Here is a 21,657-nt window from a genome sequence, read left to right as displayed (position 1 = left end):
TTAACACAGGAACTACCTCCTTTTTGGCATCTTCAGTACTTTATATCCGACCTAACTCAGAGGCAGCAAGGATGCTGGGAAATACTTTTCACAGATACACATATAAAAACACGTTAAGAACTGTCATTTGAAAACCTTGTATCTTTGTGTTTAAATACAGAACGTATCTGTAAACAGTTTGAAAGGTTTTCGTTGGGCAGTAGACACGCATACACACAAGAAGGCAGGTATTAAAATGGCAGTGTTGGGTTCAGTTTCGCCTGGTTTGGTTGAGAATTTCTCGATGTACTTCAGGCAGTTTTAGCCTAGTTAGTCTGGTTGGTTTGGTTATGGATTTGTTTGTCTGATTATGGAAGAGACTGTTTGGGCTAGCTCAGGATGTGTTGGTCTGATTTGGTCTGGCATTGGATTGTAGTGTCAGCGTACTTTGGACTGGTTTAGGATGTGTTGGTCCTTTATAGGATTTGTTTATCTCGCTTGGTCTGATTCAGGCTTTGTTCATCTGGTTTGGATGTGTTGGTCCAGTTTCAGATTTTTTTGGCTTAGTTAACTATTAGTTCTGATTTGGTCGGGTCAATGTTGTATTTAGTTTTTTTTCAGTATGAGTTGGTCTGGTTTGGTCCTATTCAGAAGGCCCCTTTCTGGTTTGGTTTGGTCCAGGATAGATTGGTGTGGTTCAGGATGTGATGATCTTGTGGTTTGATCTGGTCCAGGATGGAATGGTCTGAATTGGCCCGGTCATTGACGTATTTTATGGTTTGGTCCGGTACATAATGAGATGCTCTGACTTGGTGCAGTTCATGTGTTGATTGGGCCCAGTGTGGTTCAGGGTGTGTTGGGCTAGTTTGGTCCGGTACAGGATGTATTTGTCTTTGTTTTTTCGGGTTTATGATGGGTTAGTCTGGCTCAGTCTGGTTCAGGATGACTTGGTAGGGTTCTGGATGTGCTGATCTGGTTTGGTGTAGTTCATGATTTGTTAGTCTGGCTCGATCATGGTCAGGATGTGTTGGTTCCATTCAGGATGTTTTGGTATGGTTCGGCCCAGTTCTGTGTGGAACTGGTTTGGTCTGGTTCACAATACGTTGGTCCAGTTCAGAATCTAATGCCATGGATATCTCTGGTCTCTTAGGCTGCGTTCACACTGCAAGCCATAATTCTCAATTCTGGTTTTTTTGCTCAGATCTGATTTTTTTGTTTGGCTGTTTACATCACTTTTTAAATGTGGTCAGATTCAGGTCACTATTGGCTGCAGTGTGAACGCAGCCTTAGTTTGTCTCAGTCCAGGAGGTGACCCAGTGTTTCGGGGACTTCCTGCCTCTGGATGATGATGCTTGGTCTTGGATCAGGAAACCATCAGCGTCAGTATACTGCTGCTGCTGCTGGTCTTTATCCAGAATCCTCCCCTGGTGGAGCACTGTAGCCCGCCACGTACTCCGGCGCTCAAAGAAACCACACTGCAGACAACACAGAGAACAGGGTTTAGGTAAACAGGAAGTGGATGCATTAAAAGGGGGAAGTAAATAAGAAGTGGATGCATTAACAGGGCGAAATAAATAAGAAGTTGACAGAGGGATAGGTTGAAGGTAAATTTTATCTCTGTTTATAACTGTTAATTTATTTTAGGTTTATTAGTTTACATGACGTATTGTTTTGCATCCATTTCTTTTATTTTCATTTATTTGGACCTTTGCCAATAAAAGTCATGGAATTTAAAAACAATTATCATCATCATCAAGGCTGAAATGGAAGTATGGAACAGAAGCTACTATCATGTTGAAGGTGAGAGACCTGTTTTCATTAAAGTCAGAAACCACAGAAGAAGAAATCATCATCAGACATCTACAAATTCAGGTAAATACTGATTAAATAAATACAGTTAGTCACTGAATTAGAAATGATTAATAAAAAAAAACAGTCAGGTAAAAGCAGAGGAAATTTGACAAACAGGAATAACAAAGATCAGCAGAGTTCTTGGTCAATCAAAGGAAGCAAGAGTCATAGGAGCTGGAAAGAAGGAAGGAAGTGAAAAGCTTTATCCAGAGAGCCTCCAGCAGAAAGCAGAGGAAAACATCAGCCAGTACTGGAAAGTTAAGACCAGTCATCACAAGTCAGACTCAGTCTGTAACATGTCAGAAACAGTTAACTAAAGCCAGTCAGTAAATAGTCAGTAGTATTCTAGAACAGTCAGTTAACAACACAGTATGTAACAGTCAGAGAGTAAACTGGTAAGAAACAGCTCCAGGGAGGAACCATCAAAAATGCTTAGTATCTGTCAAAAAAACAAACTGAAATGAAAGTCACTATCAATAACGGTCTGTCATAGTCCGAATGAGTCAGTAACTGAGTAGAAAGAGTTACATTCAGTTAGTAAACAGTCAGAAACAGTCAGTAGTGGTCGGTAGGAGTCAGCCGGTCCTTACAGCAGGGCTCTCTGGCAGCAGTGAACCCAGCCTCAGAGCTCCTGGTCCAGCCTCTCATGCTCAGACGGCTGGCTCTTCATGTGGGCTTTCTGGGTCTTTGGCTGGTACAGCTCTCTGGTGCTGGCTCTCTTGAAGAAACCACACTGAACAGCAGGGGGCGACACAATGGAACTTTACCAACCAGGAGTGGGTGATAACATTACAAATAGTATTGGCGATTACACAGAAAAACATGATAATTATTAGACTTCAGTAGTCCCCAGTAGACCTGGAAACTACACCCTAGGATAAGAGAGAGGTATTGTGTACAGATGGTTAAGATTTCTGCTGATGTCTGGTGGACTTCATCTTAGTGATACAACCAAGGTTACCTTCCAAAGCAGCAGGCAGATCAGAGCCAGTAGTAAGACTCCTGATAGGACAGACACCACCATTATCCACGGTGGGGCGCCGGAGTCCACCTGCTGCCCCTGGTCTGGATAAATGGTGATCTCAATCTGCAGAAGAAGAGCGCACTTGAATCAGGAGGAGAAAATAGGAACTACAAAACATTGTAATGGTGTGGATCACAACAGATGCATCATTAGGGTGTTTGATCAGACTGTCAGAACATTACAGCCTCTAAGGGGCACTAGCAGTATTTTAGCAGCTTAGAACCTCTGTGCTGTGAGACTCCATGCTGATGGTGGGTTTGCTAGTCTGCAGTTTCAAAGTTGCCTGGCTTCGGACCAACACAGTCCTAGCATCACTGTAGTCCTGAAACACACAGAAGAAGTGATAATAAAACACCAATAACAAGCAGACAAACAGACACGAATATAGTCCATAGTCCATTTTTTTAATTTAACCCATAGTGGGTTTCTTCCTCACCTGCACATGCTTATTTATTTGTATTTACTTGTTTCTCTGCCTCACTTCTCTTTCAACAATGTGCAAATAAACAGAAACTAGACTAAACTAAACATATCAGCATACAAAGTAATCATAGCTAACATGATAGCATACAGCTACCTACTTCCATATCCAGCAGTTACAAAACAACATGATAATTAACGGGGGTTTGCCGTTTATATCCAGCCAGTTTATGAAACTGTAGTTTCATACTGTGTTTATCTCCTGTTTGCTGCTCATAGATAGTGTACAGTGGTTGTAATAGCAAATGGCAGCAGACAACTCTGTGACTGAACCAGGTAGGAAATGTGTACAGCATTGTTTCTACCTCAATCATGGTGGAGTTCCACAGTCGTGCTCTGACAGTCAGGGTCGCTGAGTTGTTCATGTTGACCAGCGGACAGATAAACTTCACACATTTAGCCCCATGGACACAGTCCTGCACAGACAAAATACCCACATGCATGTAAGGACTACAATTTTCAAAATGTATTTTCCCAACCAAAAACTAAATCCATCATAAACTCTTAACAAGAATTCAAGTTATCATCCTCAGACACAACTACAAAGTTGTAACCTTTGAATGAGTCGTCACAAATCAATGCCTATCCTAACTTTGTAAAAGTCTTCAAATAGACAGATGTAAAATAACTTACAATTTCTGCCTCTAGTACAAAGGTTACAATTTACCTAAGAGGTGTGACCAAAGCTTATGTAACTTATGAATAGCAGTAATGCAAGAAAAACTGAAGCAACGCTACAGAACGAGTGTGCTTGTACCAGAGTGTAGGACTTCCTTTTCAGTCCCTGCAGGTGGAGGACAGGAAGAGTTTTTCCACCCTTGGAGTCCTTTGTCTCATTCCCTTTCTCCTCCAGACTCCGCCTCCTCCTCTCCTTCTGGTCCTCCTTTGACAGCTAAGCAAATAGGGAAGAACAGTGAGTCAGGAGTAGGGTTACATTTGTGAGCAGTTTTAGAAAGTAGAAAAGTTTGCTCTGACAATAAAACAAAGTAGCATTCATGTAAAAAAATGTTTGTCCATCCTTGAATTGTTAAGCAACCTGACACCTTTCTTTTTTTTAAGGTTTGCAGAAAACACATTAATTCAAAACCATAACAGATCCGTCTCCAAACGTTCTGATAAAGTCTTAGCAAGGGATTTGAGTAAAATAAAACCAAATGAAGCCAATAAAACATCCAAAAATGTATTCCCTGAGACAAACATGCAATGAAAAATAAATAATTACCAGCCTGTTTCCAGCAATTTGCAAGCCAGTGAGCCAATGGGAAGCTAATGTTTCACTAGTTACCTTGAGGTTGAGGGGGTTGATTATGTTCCCGGGCGGAGCACAGTGAGGCTGTGATGTACCGTTCACTTGGATCTCTGCGAGGTACAGCAGCCACTTCCCGTTGGACACCTCCATTGGCCAATCAAACTCCACCCCAAGGTTACCAAGATGACCCAATGGCTTCCCTTTGATGTGGACCTATCAGAGTGGGTAATAGATTAACACCCGGTCTGTTAACAATCTATAAATAGTCAAACTGAGTCTAGACATACCTGCAAAGTAAAAAGCACCAGACTGCCGACATCCTCTGTGGTTTTCATTGCCGACTCACCGATCACATCACCACTGAAGGAGGTGAAGCCTGGTGGATTTATTCTATCAGAACAAAATCAACAATTAAAGAGCGATGAGGTCATCGAGTGTAAGGTTTACACTGAACCGCATAAACTATATTCTTACTTACAGATTAAGAGACGTCTGTAGTGAATAATCCACCAACATGGAGACGGAGACGGGAAACAGATCTGACTGCTCACTGAGCCTGAAGAGAAAGAGACATTTATAGTACCAGTCCAAAGAGAAACATTAACAAAAGTGTGTATGTGTGTGTGTTTCATACGTGGACAGCTGCAACACAGACTGAATCTCTCTGGTGTCTAAACTGATCTCAGACGGCTGAAAAATAATCAAAACCTGAACCTGTGATACAAGGAGAAAAGAAGAATCAGATACAGTACAGACAGTTATACAGAAAGTAGTACTAGAAGTTCCTAAGTAGAAGCACTTATAGATCAATAGGAACAATATTTACCTTCTGATTGCTTTTAAATGGATTTCCCAGCTCACAAACAAGAACTGTATCCTCAACAGAACACTCCACTACTGCCTTGACGCCTTGCTGCAGGAAAAACAAACAAAGGACTGACTGTAGTAGCAAGATCAGCCTTCAGCCGACCATTCTCATTCTCTTTAAGGTCATTCTGAAACCAACCAATAAGGTCTGGTAGGGTAGGTTTCAAGCAAATCAGTCAAGTCATTTAAGGTAAGACTTAAACCAACCATTCAAGTATTTCAGGGTTACTCTCAAGATCATCAGTCAAGTCCTTCAAGGTAAGTCTTGAGCCAATCAGTCAGGTAAATCTGAGTCAGTCTCAATTCCACCTTTCATTTATTTCAGGGAAAGTCTCAGGTCTACAGTCAAGTACTTCAGTCTTATTTATGGTCTACTTCAAGGTATATTAGGGTACATCAATGCAGATTAAACTGTACATCAATGCAGTCTCCTTAAAGTTACAGGACAAAGACCTTTAATGTCAATACCTTTGTTCGGACCCCGGAGTATATGAGGAACCGTGGTATGCTTATACTTAAAGCAGCATAATGAGCATCCTCTGCTAGACGCCCCGGTGACGCTGTGTTGCTGACATTAACCTCTAGGAACAATCGGTTAATACTGCCATTGTAGTTCCACATCTGACTGTCCTTCTCCCTGGAAACACACAGACATAGATACAGAAATACACAAATCAAAATATGGCAGCCCCAAACCAAAGTAGGTCCGGGTTAATGAGTGGACAGAAGATACAGTGGCCAATTCAGGACTTTTTTTCAGCCTTCAACTTCTACTGATGGTCTTCCACCATTTCGATTTCGGTCCGGTGGTTTGTATTTGTTTTGACCAGAGAAGGCGGTTTTAAGGCCAACCCAAACAGCTGTTTTAAAGACCCTTGGTTTGCCAGATATGAGACCAGTTATTACGGCAAGCGATGGAAGTTGCCAAGCGAACTGGTTCAGATATAGCTGATTTTACCCAACATAAAAAGCCTCAGTATTTTTTAAATCAGCTTCACGACCAGAAACGTTATAAAACTGGGATTAATATAGAAAAATTGAGAGAGATTAGAGCGCAGTAAGGTATGTAACTCTGACACTCAGCAATTAAAATTGGTACTGCGGTCCAGATTCCAAATATTGTAGAGAGCCATCAACCCCTGCCCCTTCAATGTGCACACAGATTGCCATGTAATAGACATAGAAGCTTCAGTGTTTAGCCAGCTCTTCGTCTGTCCAAAAATATTTGCAAACACAAGAATCCTTTTAAGCTGATGTTTCCGAATACTTGACCCACAGTATGGTTTGTAGATGTTCACTTACTTGGGAAAAGGTATCTGGTTCTCATCTGTGAAGTGGGCGGTCATCTGTAGGTTACTATGGCAGCGGTTATCAGAACCACAAGCTTTCTTGATGTGGATCTGATAGAAGAAGGAATTCCAAAACAGTAAAGACATGTTTAAACAAGTGAGGGAGTTTTACTTGTCATTGCAATTCAAAACTCAGTTTTTTTTTAACTCTACCCTAATCAGTCAGTCAGTATTGGATTTAAGGATGGTCCCTATCATTTGTGAAATAGGTTTGTAAGTCCCAATGTGGGTTTAGATGTTTGCTTTATTATGAGGATTATAACCAGGGAAGTGATCTGATAGATGATTGCTTGTAACCATAGCTCTAAACTGATTGGTTACAATTGATCTCTGACAGTATATATTGGGCTGTGTTTATCCACAACAGGGTTCATTTTGGTGGGCTTAGGGATCATTTTATTGGTCATGTGGGTTCTGATCTGAGTTCTGATGTTTTCTGTGGCCTTTGATTTGCCCTGACCTTGATTCTGCATGGTTTAGACTTGGGTTCTGTCTGGTTCTTACAATGGTTCTGAAGGTTTCTATGGATTTTACCAGGGTTCTGTTTAGTTCTAGATGTTCCTTACATCTGCTGTATATTAGACTGTGTCTTTGAGGGTTAGAGTTACAAAGGGTTGTGTTCACTCTAACATGTATTGTGATTGGCTTTTCCAAAGTTTAGCTGTGTTTTGACCTCTGCTCTGTGGATTCTGGTATGTGTTCAATAGGCTTTGTGGTTTTTGCATTGGTCCTCACCTGTGATCTGATAGGTTGAGGCGTCTGGCTCAGCACTGGGAAGTGTTTAAGGTCCTGTACAGGGTTTCTTTTCTCTGGAAGTTTCTCGTACAGAGAGGCGTTCAAAGAGAACACCAGAGGTTTCACTTTGTCTCGGATTGAACTCTGCAGAACACAAACAGCCAAAGCAAAAAACTCAACAACACTTTCCATTGACCAAACTTTTTCTACTTTTCTTATTGTCTGTTGATGTCAATGTTTTGTTTTCTCCCGGCTGCTCTCAGCATCAGAACACAAAGTGAATACGCCATTTTAACAGAAAATAAACCCAAAAAAAAAACAGGCTGCGGGGAATAATCTCTCTGCAAATTTCAAGTCTCTGCTTGTTAATCTAATTGAAGTGAAACAAGGCCTAAAACAGAGGGAGGATTATGAGAATGACTAGCAGGAATGTTAAGGAAACAGGATATACAGTCAACAACAGTTTGAGGCTTCTACATGTCAAGTCAAAACAGAACAACAGACCTCAAATCTGCAATCAAGTGAGGACAGTGTGGGCAGAGGTCCAAACTTTTATAAACAAGTTGTGTCCAGTAAAGTCAAACTGATTCTTGGTTTACTGTTTTTTCCTTTAGTTGAGAAGCAGGATGTGAACTATGTCATCAGCAGACTGATTAAAGCTCTGAATTAAAAAGTAAGCATTTCTTATCTTACATGGCAAAACTTCCTTTAATTAAACATCAGAGTCTGGCTCATACTTTGTCAGAGACATTTTCTCTGGTACTTTTTTCCTTCTTCTTATTGGTGACAATGGCTACGTGTGGTTTAAAATGTAATTTCAGCTTTTGTTATGTTTTCCCTGTTTGTAAAACTAGCAGATACTGAAAATCATTCATCCACTGATTTTATCTGGACAAAAAGTGACAATAGATTACCTGATCGCATCTAATTCCAGATTCTTTTGTTTCTTTTGGACATTTTCAAGGTTTTATTTTTAATCCACATGCTTTTATCTAACCTGATTACTCTTCAACAACTGGAACCTGAAGGTTACCCTTTCACACTTTGTCGACTTTATTGATCTTTACGCATCGGCATAAATGCGGTTGTAATGAACACGACTGCCTGTAGGGGGAGCTATCACTAACTATGAATGCTCAAGTGAATGCTGTGTATGTTTTTGAGTCTCACCAGAAGGTCCACTTTCAGGGTTTTACATCGTTTCTTCGGCATCGACAGGAAACCAGAGTACACGTTCAGCCCACCGTCAAGGAAACGGAGGCGGGGCTTGAGGCTGGTCACGTCAGCGGTCAGAGTGAAGTTGACAGCTGAGAGACGGAAAACAGACAGACAGACATTTAAAGAAGGACACCGTTAATCATGCAGGCTAGCATAAAGTCTTTAACTCATTGCTACAACATTTTCAAACACCAAGTTACATCTGAGGGAAACTTCCGATTTGTGTTGATTCTGTCGCCCCCTGTGGACAAACCGGTACTATTAATCTATTTGCTGACGCTTCACTATAGACGCCTAAGTAGTATTTTCTTTTTTGTGATTAACAATTGTTATTGTTTTTTTGGGGTTTTTTCAAAACATGACATGACAAAATAGGTATACAATGCCCACCAAACATACACTTAAAACAAACAGACAAGAAAATCAAAAAACAAAACAAACTGTCATCACCCTGCACCCATCTGTCCTTGGTTGTTAATGTACAATAACGGTCCTTGATCTTTTGTGGACATAGCCTTAATAACTGCAGCCATAAGATCAGTACCAGTGACAATAATAATAAGCCAACCACATTACTTATAAAACAGGCTTAGTCAGCATTAGTAAAAAATAAAAAGATAAATAAAATAATATATATCTTTATATTATATTAAAAAAAAAATTAATTAAAAAACAAGTACAATAAAAAAGGAGAGTATAAACAAATAGATGAATAAAACTTAAATTAAATACTTCTGCCCATATACATGACAGATGTACCCATCACATGAACATCTTAAGATATACATTAGCAAATATGCATAACCATACAAAAGTAGAATCTGCAGGCAAACATAAATAATAAAAATAAATAAATAAACTGTACTGGTACGCAATTGTCCACAAACACTCAGAATTTGCATCTAAGCAGTATTTTCTGACAAAAATCATATCCTACTTTCTTTAAACAGTCAAATGTATAACTTATACTGAATATTTGCATAGGAAAATGTAAAAAAAAAAAAAAAAAAAATTAGTTAATATTAATATGGTTAAAAATTAAATAAAGGAAGAGCGGGTTCTTTGAATTCTAGGCATCATTTGTGAGCGTATGCATGTGCGCTTGTGGGCAGATTGAAGGGGACCTTGTCAATGGTTGGTCAAATTAATAAGAATCAACTGGGACACACACATAGCTCCCTTAGGAATACTGAGTGTGTGTGAGTGTGCGTTGCACGTGTGTGTGTGTGTGTGTGTGTGTGTGTGTGTGTGTGTGTGTGTGTGTGTGTGTGTGTCTATTTCTCAGATGTAATATCAGTTCCTGTAATGTGATTTATCATTCAGAAAAACACACACTCAAGACACAAGGACAAGAGGACACACAAGGACACAGTGTGATGTCATCTGATGTGTGAGTGCATATATGTGTGAGTATGTGTGTGTTTGAGTGTGTGTGTGTCACTTTGTGGATTAACAGCAGGCGCTAATTGACAGCTTTGTCCTGTCAATCAATCAGGCCAATTAGTTGAGTGCGTGCACACAGACACACACAGGAAGCTGGTTGATGATGATCACTGTGGCCATAAACAGACTCGTTAGCATTATGTCCTAATAAACTGACCATCTGTTAGCGACAGCAGCTGATCAGCAGTCTGTGCACTGAACAGAAAGACGCTCTGTTTTACAAGAAAAAGCTGTTACATCAATCTCTTTAAAGCCACCAGACTCCATTGGGGGGAAAAAAAAACAACTCAATTTACCTCTCTACAAGAGCCTTCCTCTGCATGTTTGTTAATGTGTTAGTATGTGTTTGATCCAGACAAGCCAAACATTAAAGCCATAGAATTACAGTGCAATACTCTATATAATAACCAAGCAATACTACTATTTATTAAGAATAACACAATTGTGTTTTCTTTACAATAAAGTCAGAAAAGAACGTCAAGAAGTACTCATTCCATTGAAAAATTTACTGTAATACTGCTCAGTATTTGTAATGGCCTCCCAGTGATTAAGTGATTAAGGGTTACTCACTGATGTTGTCTCTGTTGCTCTTCTCTCCAGTGCTGAACATGTAGGAGAAGCACACCTCCACCTGAATACTAATACCAACACACAACCAGTCAGTCAGCCTGTTAGCTCGTCGTACCTGTTAGCAGCTAGCGTGTTAGCAGGTTACAGGCTTGAGTCTCACCAGTAGTCACAAGTCTTGGGGTCGACTCTCTCTGGAGAAACTCTGAGGGTTTTATTGAGGTGAACCACTGGACGAGTTCTGTGGAGTCAATCAATCCAGGTAACACTTCTTTACTACTCCAACATGTCTTTTTTCTTATTAAAAACCATCACTTTTGAACCAGTTTAGAACGTCTTTTCAACGGAAAAATGCTCACTGGGACGATTATAAAATGGAACCAATGTTTTCTATGATAACAGAATAAGGTGGGATAATGAAGGATTAATAAACCTGAGCAGAACAACGGTGTTGTCCAGAGAGCCCACCAGCAGGTCAGGATATTTGTTCCCATCAACATCCACACCTCCAGAGAGGGAGTATCCGAAAGTCCTGAACCCCGAAGACACCTTTTTGCCCCAGATCACCTGCAGAGAGGGAGGGAGGGGCAGGGTTACAGGTGAGAACCACATACCCACTGATATCATAGAAAGACGGGGTTACTGTCACACCTGGCTCGGCTCTGTAGAGACCCCATCTTTGCTCCCGGTCCAGATCATCACACTTCCTGATTCATGGAAAGGAGCGCCAACTGCGAAGTCTGAAACAGCAAAAAAAGTCACGCCCGATCTTCATCTTAGCATCTTTAAAACATCGTCATCATCATCAGTGTATCAACAAGGCCCTCACCCTGGAAGCCATCTTGGTTCAGATCTCCGGCTGCACAAATAGCCATGCCAAACGCAGACCCGGCTGGTCCTCTCAGCACCACACTGGGAGCAGAATCAAACCGACCTCCTGTGTTCATGTAAACGTAAACAGCCCCACCCGCCTCCTGCTGATGCTGGAAGTAAAAAGGAGCGCCCACCAGCAGGTCGTTCCACCTGCAAAAGAAAAAAAAAAAGGACCATGACTTGCAGTAAATGGGGGGGGTCCAGTGTTGTTTTTGTGATTACTTGACATATGAACAAAAGGGAGAAGACACAGGATATGATCTCAGATGACCTTCCAACCCTTCTTTACCCGTCATTATTGAGGTCGCTGGTTGCCACGGCATTACCGAAGTACGAGCCGGTCTGTTCACCCCGCAGAGTCTGCTGTACCATCAGCTGCTTGGGATGTTTGGCCACCAGCAGCACGGAGCCGCGAGCATCATCTTTATTGTCTTTTGGAGCTCCTGTTCGTCAACACAACAATCAATAAGTCAATCACTTCAGTGATAAATCGATCAGCTGATAACCTCTTCAACACTGAAGCAGCCCCATTACCTGTTACTATGGTTTCTTCATCCTGAGAGAGAAGACGAGAAGCCTGAGTGACTGAATATCCTGCACCGGAAAACATACAGACACACCCACATACAGAGAAAGTTATTGTTAATGGGTAGTGGTGTCAGTATTTTACAGCTGACGATCAAGGGGGCGCTTCTCTGATCTCTTGTCGTAAATATCAAACAGATCGGATTACCTCTAACTAACTGAATACCCACAATAGCCAATGAGAGTGAGCAGACTGGAAAGCATCACCAAGCGGATGTTGCTTACTTATACTGCTCACAAACATGACAGCGAATATAAACACTACTGTGCCCTGAGCCTTGTGTCCTTAGCCTAACTTTGTTTATTAAAAGGAGGTAAATTTAAAGGGACAGTTTACCTATATAAAGGTTCCCGAGGTCCATGTTTGGCAAGGAGGTCCTCCGTGTGTCATAAAGCTCGTCTGGATTTATCCAAGAAACATGGACGTTACCTACAACACACACATATACACACAGTTTAGTTTGAAAAGTACTATTCATCATGTTCATATGGTGGCCATTTTGCTCAGTATGCAAATCTCAAATGCTGTGATCTTATAGGACAGGTTATTGATTAACTAAAAGGTAATCTGGCAAACAGATTGCACTTAACCACTTCTCTATTAATCAGTGATTACAAAGACAATAGATAGGAAAAATTGGAGGAACAGGAAGCCAACCATATTTAAAGTTAAAGGTCCCATATTATGCTTTTTCTGGTTTTATATGCCCTTTAGTGTGTTTTCCACATCTATGTGCAAAAATTCAAAGTCCGTGGAAACGCGGCTTCTCCTACGTCCTCCTGTTAGCTGCAGCATTAGCTGCACGTAACGCTCGGTTCTAGCCCCCCTCGATAAAAATGTGTCAGTGCGGCGTCATTGTCAGTGTGAGATCACTGATCTAAGCCCATTGGCTCGTTGTGGCAAGCCCTGCAGGTCATGTTGAAATTTCCGAGACGCGTGCTGAGCAACTGACCAATAACGACAGAGCGGATCGGCAGACCAATCAGAGCAGACTTGGCCCACGTGGGGTCTAACAGTGTGGGCTCAACAGAGCGTAGCTGACGGACTCAGAGCGTAGAGGGAGCAAGGAGGAGCAGTACATGAAAACAGACACTTTTTTCTAACTTTAGCTATTGTGAACGTACAAAAGTCGGAACATAGATTAAATATAGGAACCCCAAAAAGGGCAGAATATGGGCTCTTTAAAACAACATATGCCTACTGTAGAACCAAGTGGCAACCTCCAGTGTTGAAAAGTGAATCCAATGGGGAAGTGCAAAAACCTCCAGTTCACCAAGAGCTTAAGTTGACTGAAACTTCGGTTGAGACAACATTTCCAGCATGGCAACCGCCATTGACGGGATTTTAAAGCCCCCTTCAGTAACCAATGGGGTGACATCACCAGCGCTTTGTTCATGTTTATTTACAGTACATGTATGAAAATCCATTAGCAAATGCTAGAACACGCAGACAACCACTAGCTAACATTATTGTTAGCTAGAAATTTTACTGTTTATATTTTGTAACAAAACAAAAGGTGAAATTACTTGAAAGCCAGTTGAATGCTAATGCTAGCTGTTTTCTAACGGTACATTTTTAAGTTTAATAAAAAATATGGCCAACAGTGTGGTGGAATTTCTGTACCTGTGCATTAAGATTTAAATGTACAAACATCATTATATTTATTCATTGTTCTCTGATAGAGTTCAGCTGTGACAAGAAACCAAGGACAGCTTAGTGTGTCAAGGGTCTTCCCCTTTATGTCTGCGTGTTTGGTAGACTAAGTGCCTGTTCCAAATTGTACTACACAGATTAGTTAAGGTCAGTATGAGTCTGACGTCAATAATGTATTTTCTATAAATGCAAAGCCTGTCGAAGAGTTTGGGAGAATTGGCATAGCAGGGTCACAGCATCAGACGTGTGCTTGCTACTCCATCTCTGCTCCGGAGAATTCTTGTATGTATAAACTTTCATCGACGTAAGCCATCTGAGTCAACTGAGTCTGAGTGTGAAGTCAAGTTCTTCGTAATTTCCTCAACAAACAGTCCCCGCCAAAAAAAAAAAAATCACTTTTAGTGGTCAATCAATCTCAATAAACTCTTACTTATATTTAGCAAGGTTAGCTTAAACTTGATTCTCAGGTCTCAAGTTTTGGGCAGAAGGTCAACAATAGTCAGACGATAATGTTTCATGGTTTCTGGTTGATTGGAGAAAAACAAGTGATGAAGAGAGTTCTGAAACAAAAACATCAAGGAGTCAAGGAGAGTCTTACCTTGCCATGTGTGACTTCCGGGTGTGCCAACTATGATTTCAGTCTGAGTGATGGCTGCAGAAATCCCCATGGTACACATGACCTCACTGTGGACATCACCCACTTGACTTAACATACACACACACACACACACACACACACACACACACACACACACACACACACACACACACACACACACACACACCTTTGGTAATCTGTCTTTAATTTTGTCATATGTTGGTCCTGTGGCTGTCAGGTGAATTACCTGCAGATTTGATCCGGGTTCTGCCACTGCATGTCTTCTTCCTGATACTGCAGGTCGTTTCCTCTGACGTAACAGCGGCCAATCATTTGTCTGAGATTGAATGCGCCATACAGTTTAATGAAGCGATGACCGCATGCCTGTAAAGAGGATGTGGAGAGGGGTTTGTTAGTTAGTCCCCGTCCCCCTTTGCACTTGTTCTACATTTCCCATACATTTCTGTTGTCATTGTTTGGATTTTGCCAAAAAGTCTGTCTGTCCTTAGCTTCTGTTACGCTCTGTTTTATTTCCTTCTAACTGTTTTGTTGTTAGGGTCACAATTGTTTTCATGTAATTTCACGGATAAAAAAAAAGGGGGAAAAAAGCCAGCTAACTGCTACTTACAGAGAACACGGTGACAGCTTTGTAAATAAATACACAGACTCACCAAGACCCGCCCCCCAGGCGGTCCCTGACTGGCCACTGACACACCCAGCCACATATCCTCAACCCGATCACGAGATAGAATCTGGTCTGAAACAGGTTAGCAAAGGTGAGTGACACACTATAGGCTGCAAACTTTATGACAGGACACTAAAAAAACCTACTTTCATTGGTTGTTGCCGTGGTAACCTCTGATTAGAGCCCACTCAGGATAAAGCCTGTGTATGGTGTGTGCGTGCGCGTGTGTATATCTGGTGGTTCCTTGTGTATGATAAAAGCTCCCGGACTGCAGCTGTCACTGCTTACTGAGCGATGGAGAACCCCATAATGCACCAGGAGGCAGATAACATCAAAGAAAAAAACAACCTGAAAGGTCTAACTCTCTGTGATTGGCTGAGAGCTCGAGCATAATAGGGCAGTCACAGCCATCAAACTTATTTACTTAAGCCACGTTACACAGAACAGATCTGCAGGATCTACAGCCACAAAAACAAACGAAATCAAGACTGTGCGAGAAAAGGTCCAGAAAATTACCCATAATGCATAGCAATACCAATGTTTGGCTTTTTAGATAAGAGCACACCTGCTAAAATTTGAGGACTCACTAGTCCACACCTTTGTTACCTGGTTTGACGTATCAAATATTATTGTTTCACCTGGGTCAATGAGCTTTATCCTGCTACAGTCTGATTGGTCAGCTGTGATTGGGCAGCTGTAAACTCCTCCCGTCCTATTGGCTGGCACATTAACATCCGCCTTCTCCGTGGGAGCTCCGACTAATAATCTGTGAGGACGAGACAGGTGAAGCAGTTAAGATAACCAATGCATCATCTGCTGAGCAGGGCACCGGGTTCATCTTTAAGGACACAAGAATTGTTTTCAAGAACTCCTGCAAAGATCCTTTAATTCCAAAAGTTTAAAATGTCTTAATAATAAAGGATTTTGGAAAAGCATGCTGGACCTTAAGAAGAAACAAGGTGTTTTATGGAATATCCTGACATTTTTTTCAAGGACATCTGGAATATCCGGATGCTCTTCAGGACCTTTTTTTTAATAATCCTGTACACCTGGACTGTTTTGAATGAACTCATGAACCTTTATAGACATTTTTTTTTTTTTTTTTTTTTGATTAACTGGAGTCAGTCTGTTGTGACTTTAATTGTGGTGACATTTCTGGAATAAGTGAAGAGATGTCTGAAAGCAAAGGACATCCAGGACACACACACACACACACACACACACACACACACGAACAAAGGACAGGCAACAGACAATGACAGACAGAGGACTCTGGTTGGTTGTTTCTCCCAAGAACAAAAACAGAGACAGAAAAGTGTAGGTCAGCTCTGTTAGCTTTCAAGTGACACTTGTGTACTTACAACTACCACTAGAGGCCGATCATGAAATCACCATATGTCCCATGTTAAAATGCCCTTTTTTTACAGCAAAAATACACATGTTTACAGCCTGGTGTAAACACATGTTTTAGTCTCTATAATTCATTTTTGAATATGCACACACTTTACAGGAGATGCTTTTTTTTTTAATTACTCATCCGTTTTCCAAGACTTGTGTGTTCATTTGAATAATTAGGTGTGTGCACGAGTTGACTGACAGGTTGTGTTGTGCCAGGAGGCTTTAGGCCTGCCTCAACTCCATCTCTCAGCGTCTTGCTAGACTGATTGAAAGTTAGGTGGAGAATTTCCACTATGGTGACCCCCATTGACGAGCTTCAAAAGGCCTCTCCGGAAACCAATGAGTGACATCACTGAGACTACATCTGTTGTGTTTTATATAGTCTATGAGCTCTTACATCGTTGGGAGAGTCTAGGGGTTAAATGAATCATTGTGAGGTCGTTTTTTTTGGTTGTGTGAACAACAACAACAACAAAGGCTATAGAGGGGATGTTTATGGTATGTGTTTTGAGTCTATGTGTGCGTAATACTCTTTAAGTCTTTCTATGAATTTCATTTCCTGCCCTCGGAAACACACACACACACACACACACACACACACACACACACACAGAACTGAGATCCCTTTACCAGCTGAATACACAGCATCTGATCCAGGTATTTCTTTGACATCCGACCTCAAATCTGATCTCCGCCCAGGTGTGTTAATGTGCTGATGAAGTCACAAAGTCTCACGTGTCCAACCTGTGACCTCTTGTCTGATATGAACAGACATGTTTCAACTCTAACTTCTCAAGGACTTCTGGAACCTCCTCAAGGACCTAATAACTTATTCATAGACATCTGCAAGCTACTTGAACCTTCTGAAAACCTCATAATAATTGATCTGAGGTGGATGTTTCTGTTTGACCAATCAGAGAGGGGGAGGCATCTGATGGGCCAATGAGAGGACAAATTGACCCTGTGACCTCTGAACTCTCAAAGGAAACTAGATTACTGTTTGTGTGCCTGTGTGAGTATGTGTGAGCCGTCCATTAGTAGACAATCCAATTAGAGAACATAAAGAGGCAGTCGTCATGGTGACAGCAGGGACAGCATTGTGACCTCTGAGTGACCTTATCAGAGTGATCCAGGGGCGGCTAAGAGCTAACAGCTAACAGCTAACAGTCAGCATCAGTTTAACTGGCAGCTGCTGGAAATCACTCAACACTGAACTCTGTCTCACTGTTTATTTTATCAGTCTGTACCAAGAGGAGATGATCCCTTGAGGGACCCTTGAAAACCAGCTCAAAGCCTGTAATAACTCCTTGAGAGTGCTCCAGGACTCCTGGAACTTCCCAAAGGCTTCTATGGCCTCTCCAAAGGACCTGCAGGACATCTTCTGCTCCTCCAAACCTTCTTGAACATCGCTGCAGAGTCATTTGACCTCCACCAGGGTTTTCCAGGACTTACACGTACATCTCTTTCAATAACCACCTTGAACCTCCTTACGGCGCCTTCCTGCCCTATCTGGTGTTTTCACAGACATCAGGAGAATTTAAACACATTATTAACACTGCAGGGCATCCACCTGACTCTCTGTGTGTGTGAGCATGTGTGTGTGTGTGTGTATTGGTGTTTTTGTGTGTAAATTCCTGATGTGTAAAAGGGTTCAAGTATTTTTCATTTATAGAATTCCTCATGAAACACATTATTACACTGCACGGCACACACAAAGAGACATAAACGCACATACACAATCTACAGGTCATTGAAAATGTTTCATCCTTTAGTAGGTTATGAGATATGGGGTATGAAAAAGTATGGACCCTTCAGACAGACTTGTTTATCTGGTTGTTCGTCTCAGAAAGAAAACAGACATGATGATGTAACCACCAGCCTCGTAGTTCTTAGAGCTGTAGTTTTTACATGAAGGACTTGTAGTTTTGTAATGGGAGCTAAAGTTGGGAGCCATGGGAATTATAGCTTTTGCAAAGGAGTGAAAGTTTTTTTTCATGGGACCTTTTACATATTTATTATATGCGACCAGTTGTTGTACATTATGGGACCTGGAAAGAATTGTTCCACTTGTAGTTGCATTTAAGGGGGATGTACTTTTTTTATGGGCGCTGTAGTTTAAATATGGGGCATATATGGAGCTTTTTTTTTTTTTTTTTTAAAGATTTGTTTTGGGCTTTTGTGCCTTTATGGAGAGATATAGGACAATTGATAGAGTCGGAAACCAGGGAGAGAGAGTGGGGAACGACATGCGGGAAGGAGGCCACAGGCGGGATGCGAAACCCGGGCCGCCCGCTTGAGACGACAGCCTCGATACATGGGACGCGCGCCCTAAACATTGCGCCACCATATATGGAGCTTTTTTAATGGACTTGTAGTTCTTTCTCTTTTTATTTTACAGCGCCTGTGAAATCTGTTAATTTTTTTTACCTGTAGTTTTTAATTCGACATAAGGGTTTGTTTCTTTGAGCTTACGCTTAATTATGAGGACCTTTAGTTTTTTTATGGGATTTGTAGTTTTTCAAAGGATCAGCCTTTTAATGGGAAAGTTGATATTCGTTGAAATATTGATGTTTCCTTTGTTAAAGCATCTGAGCAGTTGAAATATTTTTTGCCAGTTCTCTGAACTCATCAGACTGCAGAGTTCAGACCCACAATTTCATCAGTTACAGTAAGTTTGAAGATGTTATATTTTCGCACAGAGCAGCTTCACTGTGGTCACACACACATCCTAAGTAACAACACAAACCTCAGAGCTTGTCTGTCAGCTTAACATGAGGTTACCAGTTAGCTAATCAGAGAGCAGCATGTTTTAGTGGCCGTGGTTTAGTTCTTGTCTGCTGAAGAATGTCCTACTTTCTCTTTTAGATCACTGAACAAAGTTCAACACAATCAGACAGTCAATCATTCACCTCGACACACCTGTGAGACGGTCAGGTGTGTGCTCAACGTTTACAGTCAGACAGGTGAAAGGGTGTTTACTTACAGGTAAGTGTCCGTCTTCAGGTCTCGATGCAGAGCAACAGACAGTCCAAAAAGACTATCATCTCTTCCGGTCTTCAGCAGCGGGAACGACGTGTCCAGATTTGATGCAACGCACAGACCAGCCCACAGGCTCAGCAACACGCACACACCTGTTGCCATGGAGACAGTCACCTGAAAGGATGTCAAGAACAACAGAAACAAAAAAGAATGTCATGGTGTTAATATTAGGTGTTCAAAGTAGCACCACAGGGCTCCACACTTTGTCTTTAAATGATCTAAATGGGATAACACTTTGACCAATATTCTCTGCTATGCAGACGACACCATGAAATCCAGCTCGGAGTCATCCATGACATTAAAATCATCCACTTTCTGCTTGAGTCTAACTTTCTCTTGACTGATTGAGGATAGAAGTCTCAATTAGAGGAAAGTAATACAGTTTTTATTCACACTTTAACTTTTACTGAAGTGTATTGATCATTTTAGCTTTCATGACTTATGCGTAGAGAGAGAGGAAGAGAGAGAGACGGAGTTTGTATCTGAGCCGAGCATCGACTGAAATAAACAGATCTGACTTCAAATTCCCCTTTAAGAGTGATTAAAGGGAACTTTACTGACAGTTGTCAACGCTCCATCACGGTTTCACACTTCCAGTGTCAGCACTCATTCATGAACTTTGCTTGAATATCTTCAACAACTCACTCGTGCAATGTGAAATGACATACCACTCAAACGTCCTTACAATTGTACAGTGTATGCGCGGCCAAATCTTTGCAAGCAGCATTTAGTGCAGCATTGAGCACAGCATTGAAAGGTTCTCTGGCGAGCAGGACTGTGAGGACAAGGTTGTGAGGAAAATCCTTTCAAGTCTAAATGTGAAATCAACTAATCATGTTCTCAAACTGAAGCATCACTTTGTTGATTACAGATTACAAAAGACATCCCACCGTTTACAGTCATTTTTTAAATCATTTTTTTGAAAATCAATTTGAACCCTTTGAAGAAGTCATGCCTTTACTGCCCTAACTTTGTTCAACTGTACCGTCTCTAAAATATAATATTAAATACTGATCTCTGTCTTTATCTGTTAAATTAAAAGGTTTAGTTTGGTCTCAATATGAGTTTGTGATCTTAATGTAAATCCCAGACATTAAACATAAACTATACCACATGGCACACAAGTATTTGATTCAGTTTCATATAAACCAGCTCTCAATATTCAAGATGAACAGACTCTAAACCTCTTAAAGCGGATCAGGACAGAATGTGAAGAAGGTAAAACTGGTAACTAAAATATGAGAGGGAGATTTTGACCAGATCTTACTGGACTTCATAATGCTGTGACAGACACTCCAGATCTGTGTTAGGAATATAACACTTAGCTTGATTGTCAAATCAATTAGAAATAAACCATTTGGACACTTAAATGTTTATTTTATCTCTTGCAGAGCATTTAGTGCACGGTGGTGGTGTTAAAGAAAAGAGCTCTTATCATTGGTTCTGATATAGCATTAAAAGTCATTTATCCTTCGTCATCTTACTGTGCACTGAGAGGTCTGTTGTTAGTCTTGAGTGGAATATTAATGTCAATTATTTTTCGATTTTATGACATTTTTTGTAGTTTTGTAATCTTTTCAGCTTCACTTTTGTTGTTGTTTATTATCTTTGCATGAGCACTCCTGTATCAAATACAGAGATTAAGTATTTTAATTATAATTTTTTGATTGAAAATCTGAGAAATCTGCAGGTTAATATGAAGAGAAGAAGTTCAGACCTGTTTCTTCTGCAGACACTCCTCTCCTCCTGCTCCTTCTTCTTCTTCTTCTCCCTCCTCCTCTTCGTCTGGCTTTTTAGCCTTCTCTTTTCCCTCCTCCTCCTCCTTTTTGTGTTAAAGAATATCAGGTTGCATGTAAGAAGGTCGGTGGTTCGAGTCCTTCTCTGGTCTGTATGACTCCTCCGTCTGCTGACAGACTCATCTGAGCGCGCTCAGTTGCCTCTCTCTCACTCTCTCTCTCTCTCTCTCTCTCCTTGTGGCTCCACCTTCCTCCCTCGCTTTCTCATTCTCATTCTTCAGTTGTGCACGCTCGCCCTGAAATGAAATCATGTCTCTCTCTCTCTCT

General features: G+C 41.1%; 1 protein-coding gene across 1 annotated transcript; it reads right to left on the bottom strand.

The window, feature by feature from the left end:
* Positions 1 to 426: 426 nt before the first annotated feature.
* Positions 427 to 21,657, bottom strand: LOC132954507 (integrin alpha-3-like). Its single transcript, XM_061027065.1, has 29 exons — positions 21,312 to 21,657; positions 19,539 to 19,708; positions 15,796 to 15,923; positions 15,144 to 15,229; positions 14,720 to 14,856; positions 14,473 to 14,579; positions 12,558 to 12,650; positions 12,170 to 12,229; positions 11,925 to 12,078; positions 11,592 to 11,785; positions 11,414 to 11,502; positions 11,196 to 11,329; positions 10,926 to 11,003; positions 10,766 to 10,833; positions 8,705 to 8,841; positions 7,535 to 7,678; positions 6,753 to 6,850; positions 5,919 to 6,087; positions 5,410 to 5,496; positions 5,218 to 5,297; positions 5,062 to 5,139; positions 4,871 to 4,973; positions 4,620 to 4,796; positions 4,092 to 4,226; positions 3,640 to 3,750; positions 3,078 to 3,176; positions 2,792 to 2,917; positions 2,421 to 2,563; positions 427 to 1,454 (listed from the first exon to the last, which is right to left on the bottom strand). The coding sequence occupies exons 2-28, from the start codon at positions 19,694 to 19,696 to the stop codon at positions 2,453 to 2,455; spliced, it is 3,141 nt and encodes a 1,046-aa protein (XP_060883048.1). The 5' UTR covers positions 19,697 to 19,708; positions 21,312 to 21,657; the 3' UTR covers positions 427 to 1,454; positions 2,421 to 2,452.

This window comes from Labrus mixtus, chromosome 20 (genome assembly GCF_963584025.1).
Source record: "Labrus mixtus chromosome 20, fLabMix1.1, whole genome shotgun sequence".
NCBI lineage: Eukaryota > Metazoa > Chordata > Actinopteri > Labriformes > Labridae > Labrus > Labrus mixtus.
This window is presented reverse-complemented; position numbering and strand designations above follow the sequence as displayed.

Excerpts from the sequence above, each read along its gene's own strand:
- LOC132954507 (XM_061027065.1), bottom strand. The coding sequence starts at position 19,696 with ATGGCAACAGGTGTGTGCGTGTTGCTGAGCCTGTGGGCTGGTCTGTGC. Across the intron at positions 7,679-8,704 it reads CCCTGAAAGTGGACCTTCTG|AGTTCAATCCGAGACAAAGT; the intron begins GTGAGACTCAAA and ends TGTGTTCTGCAG. Across the intron at positions 6,851-7,534 it reads CTCAACCTATCAGATCACAG|ATCCACATCAAGAAAGCTTG; the intron begins GTGAGGACCAAT and ends TTCTTCTATCAG.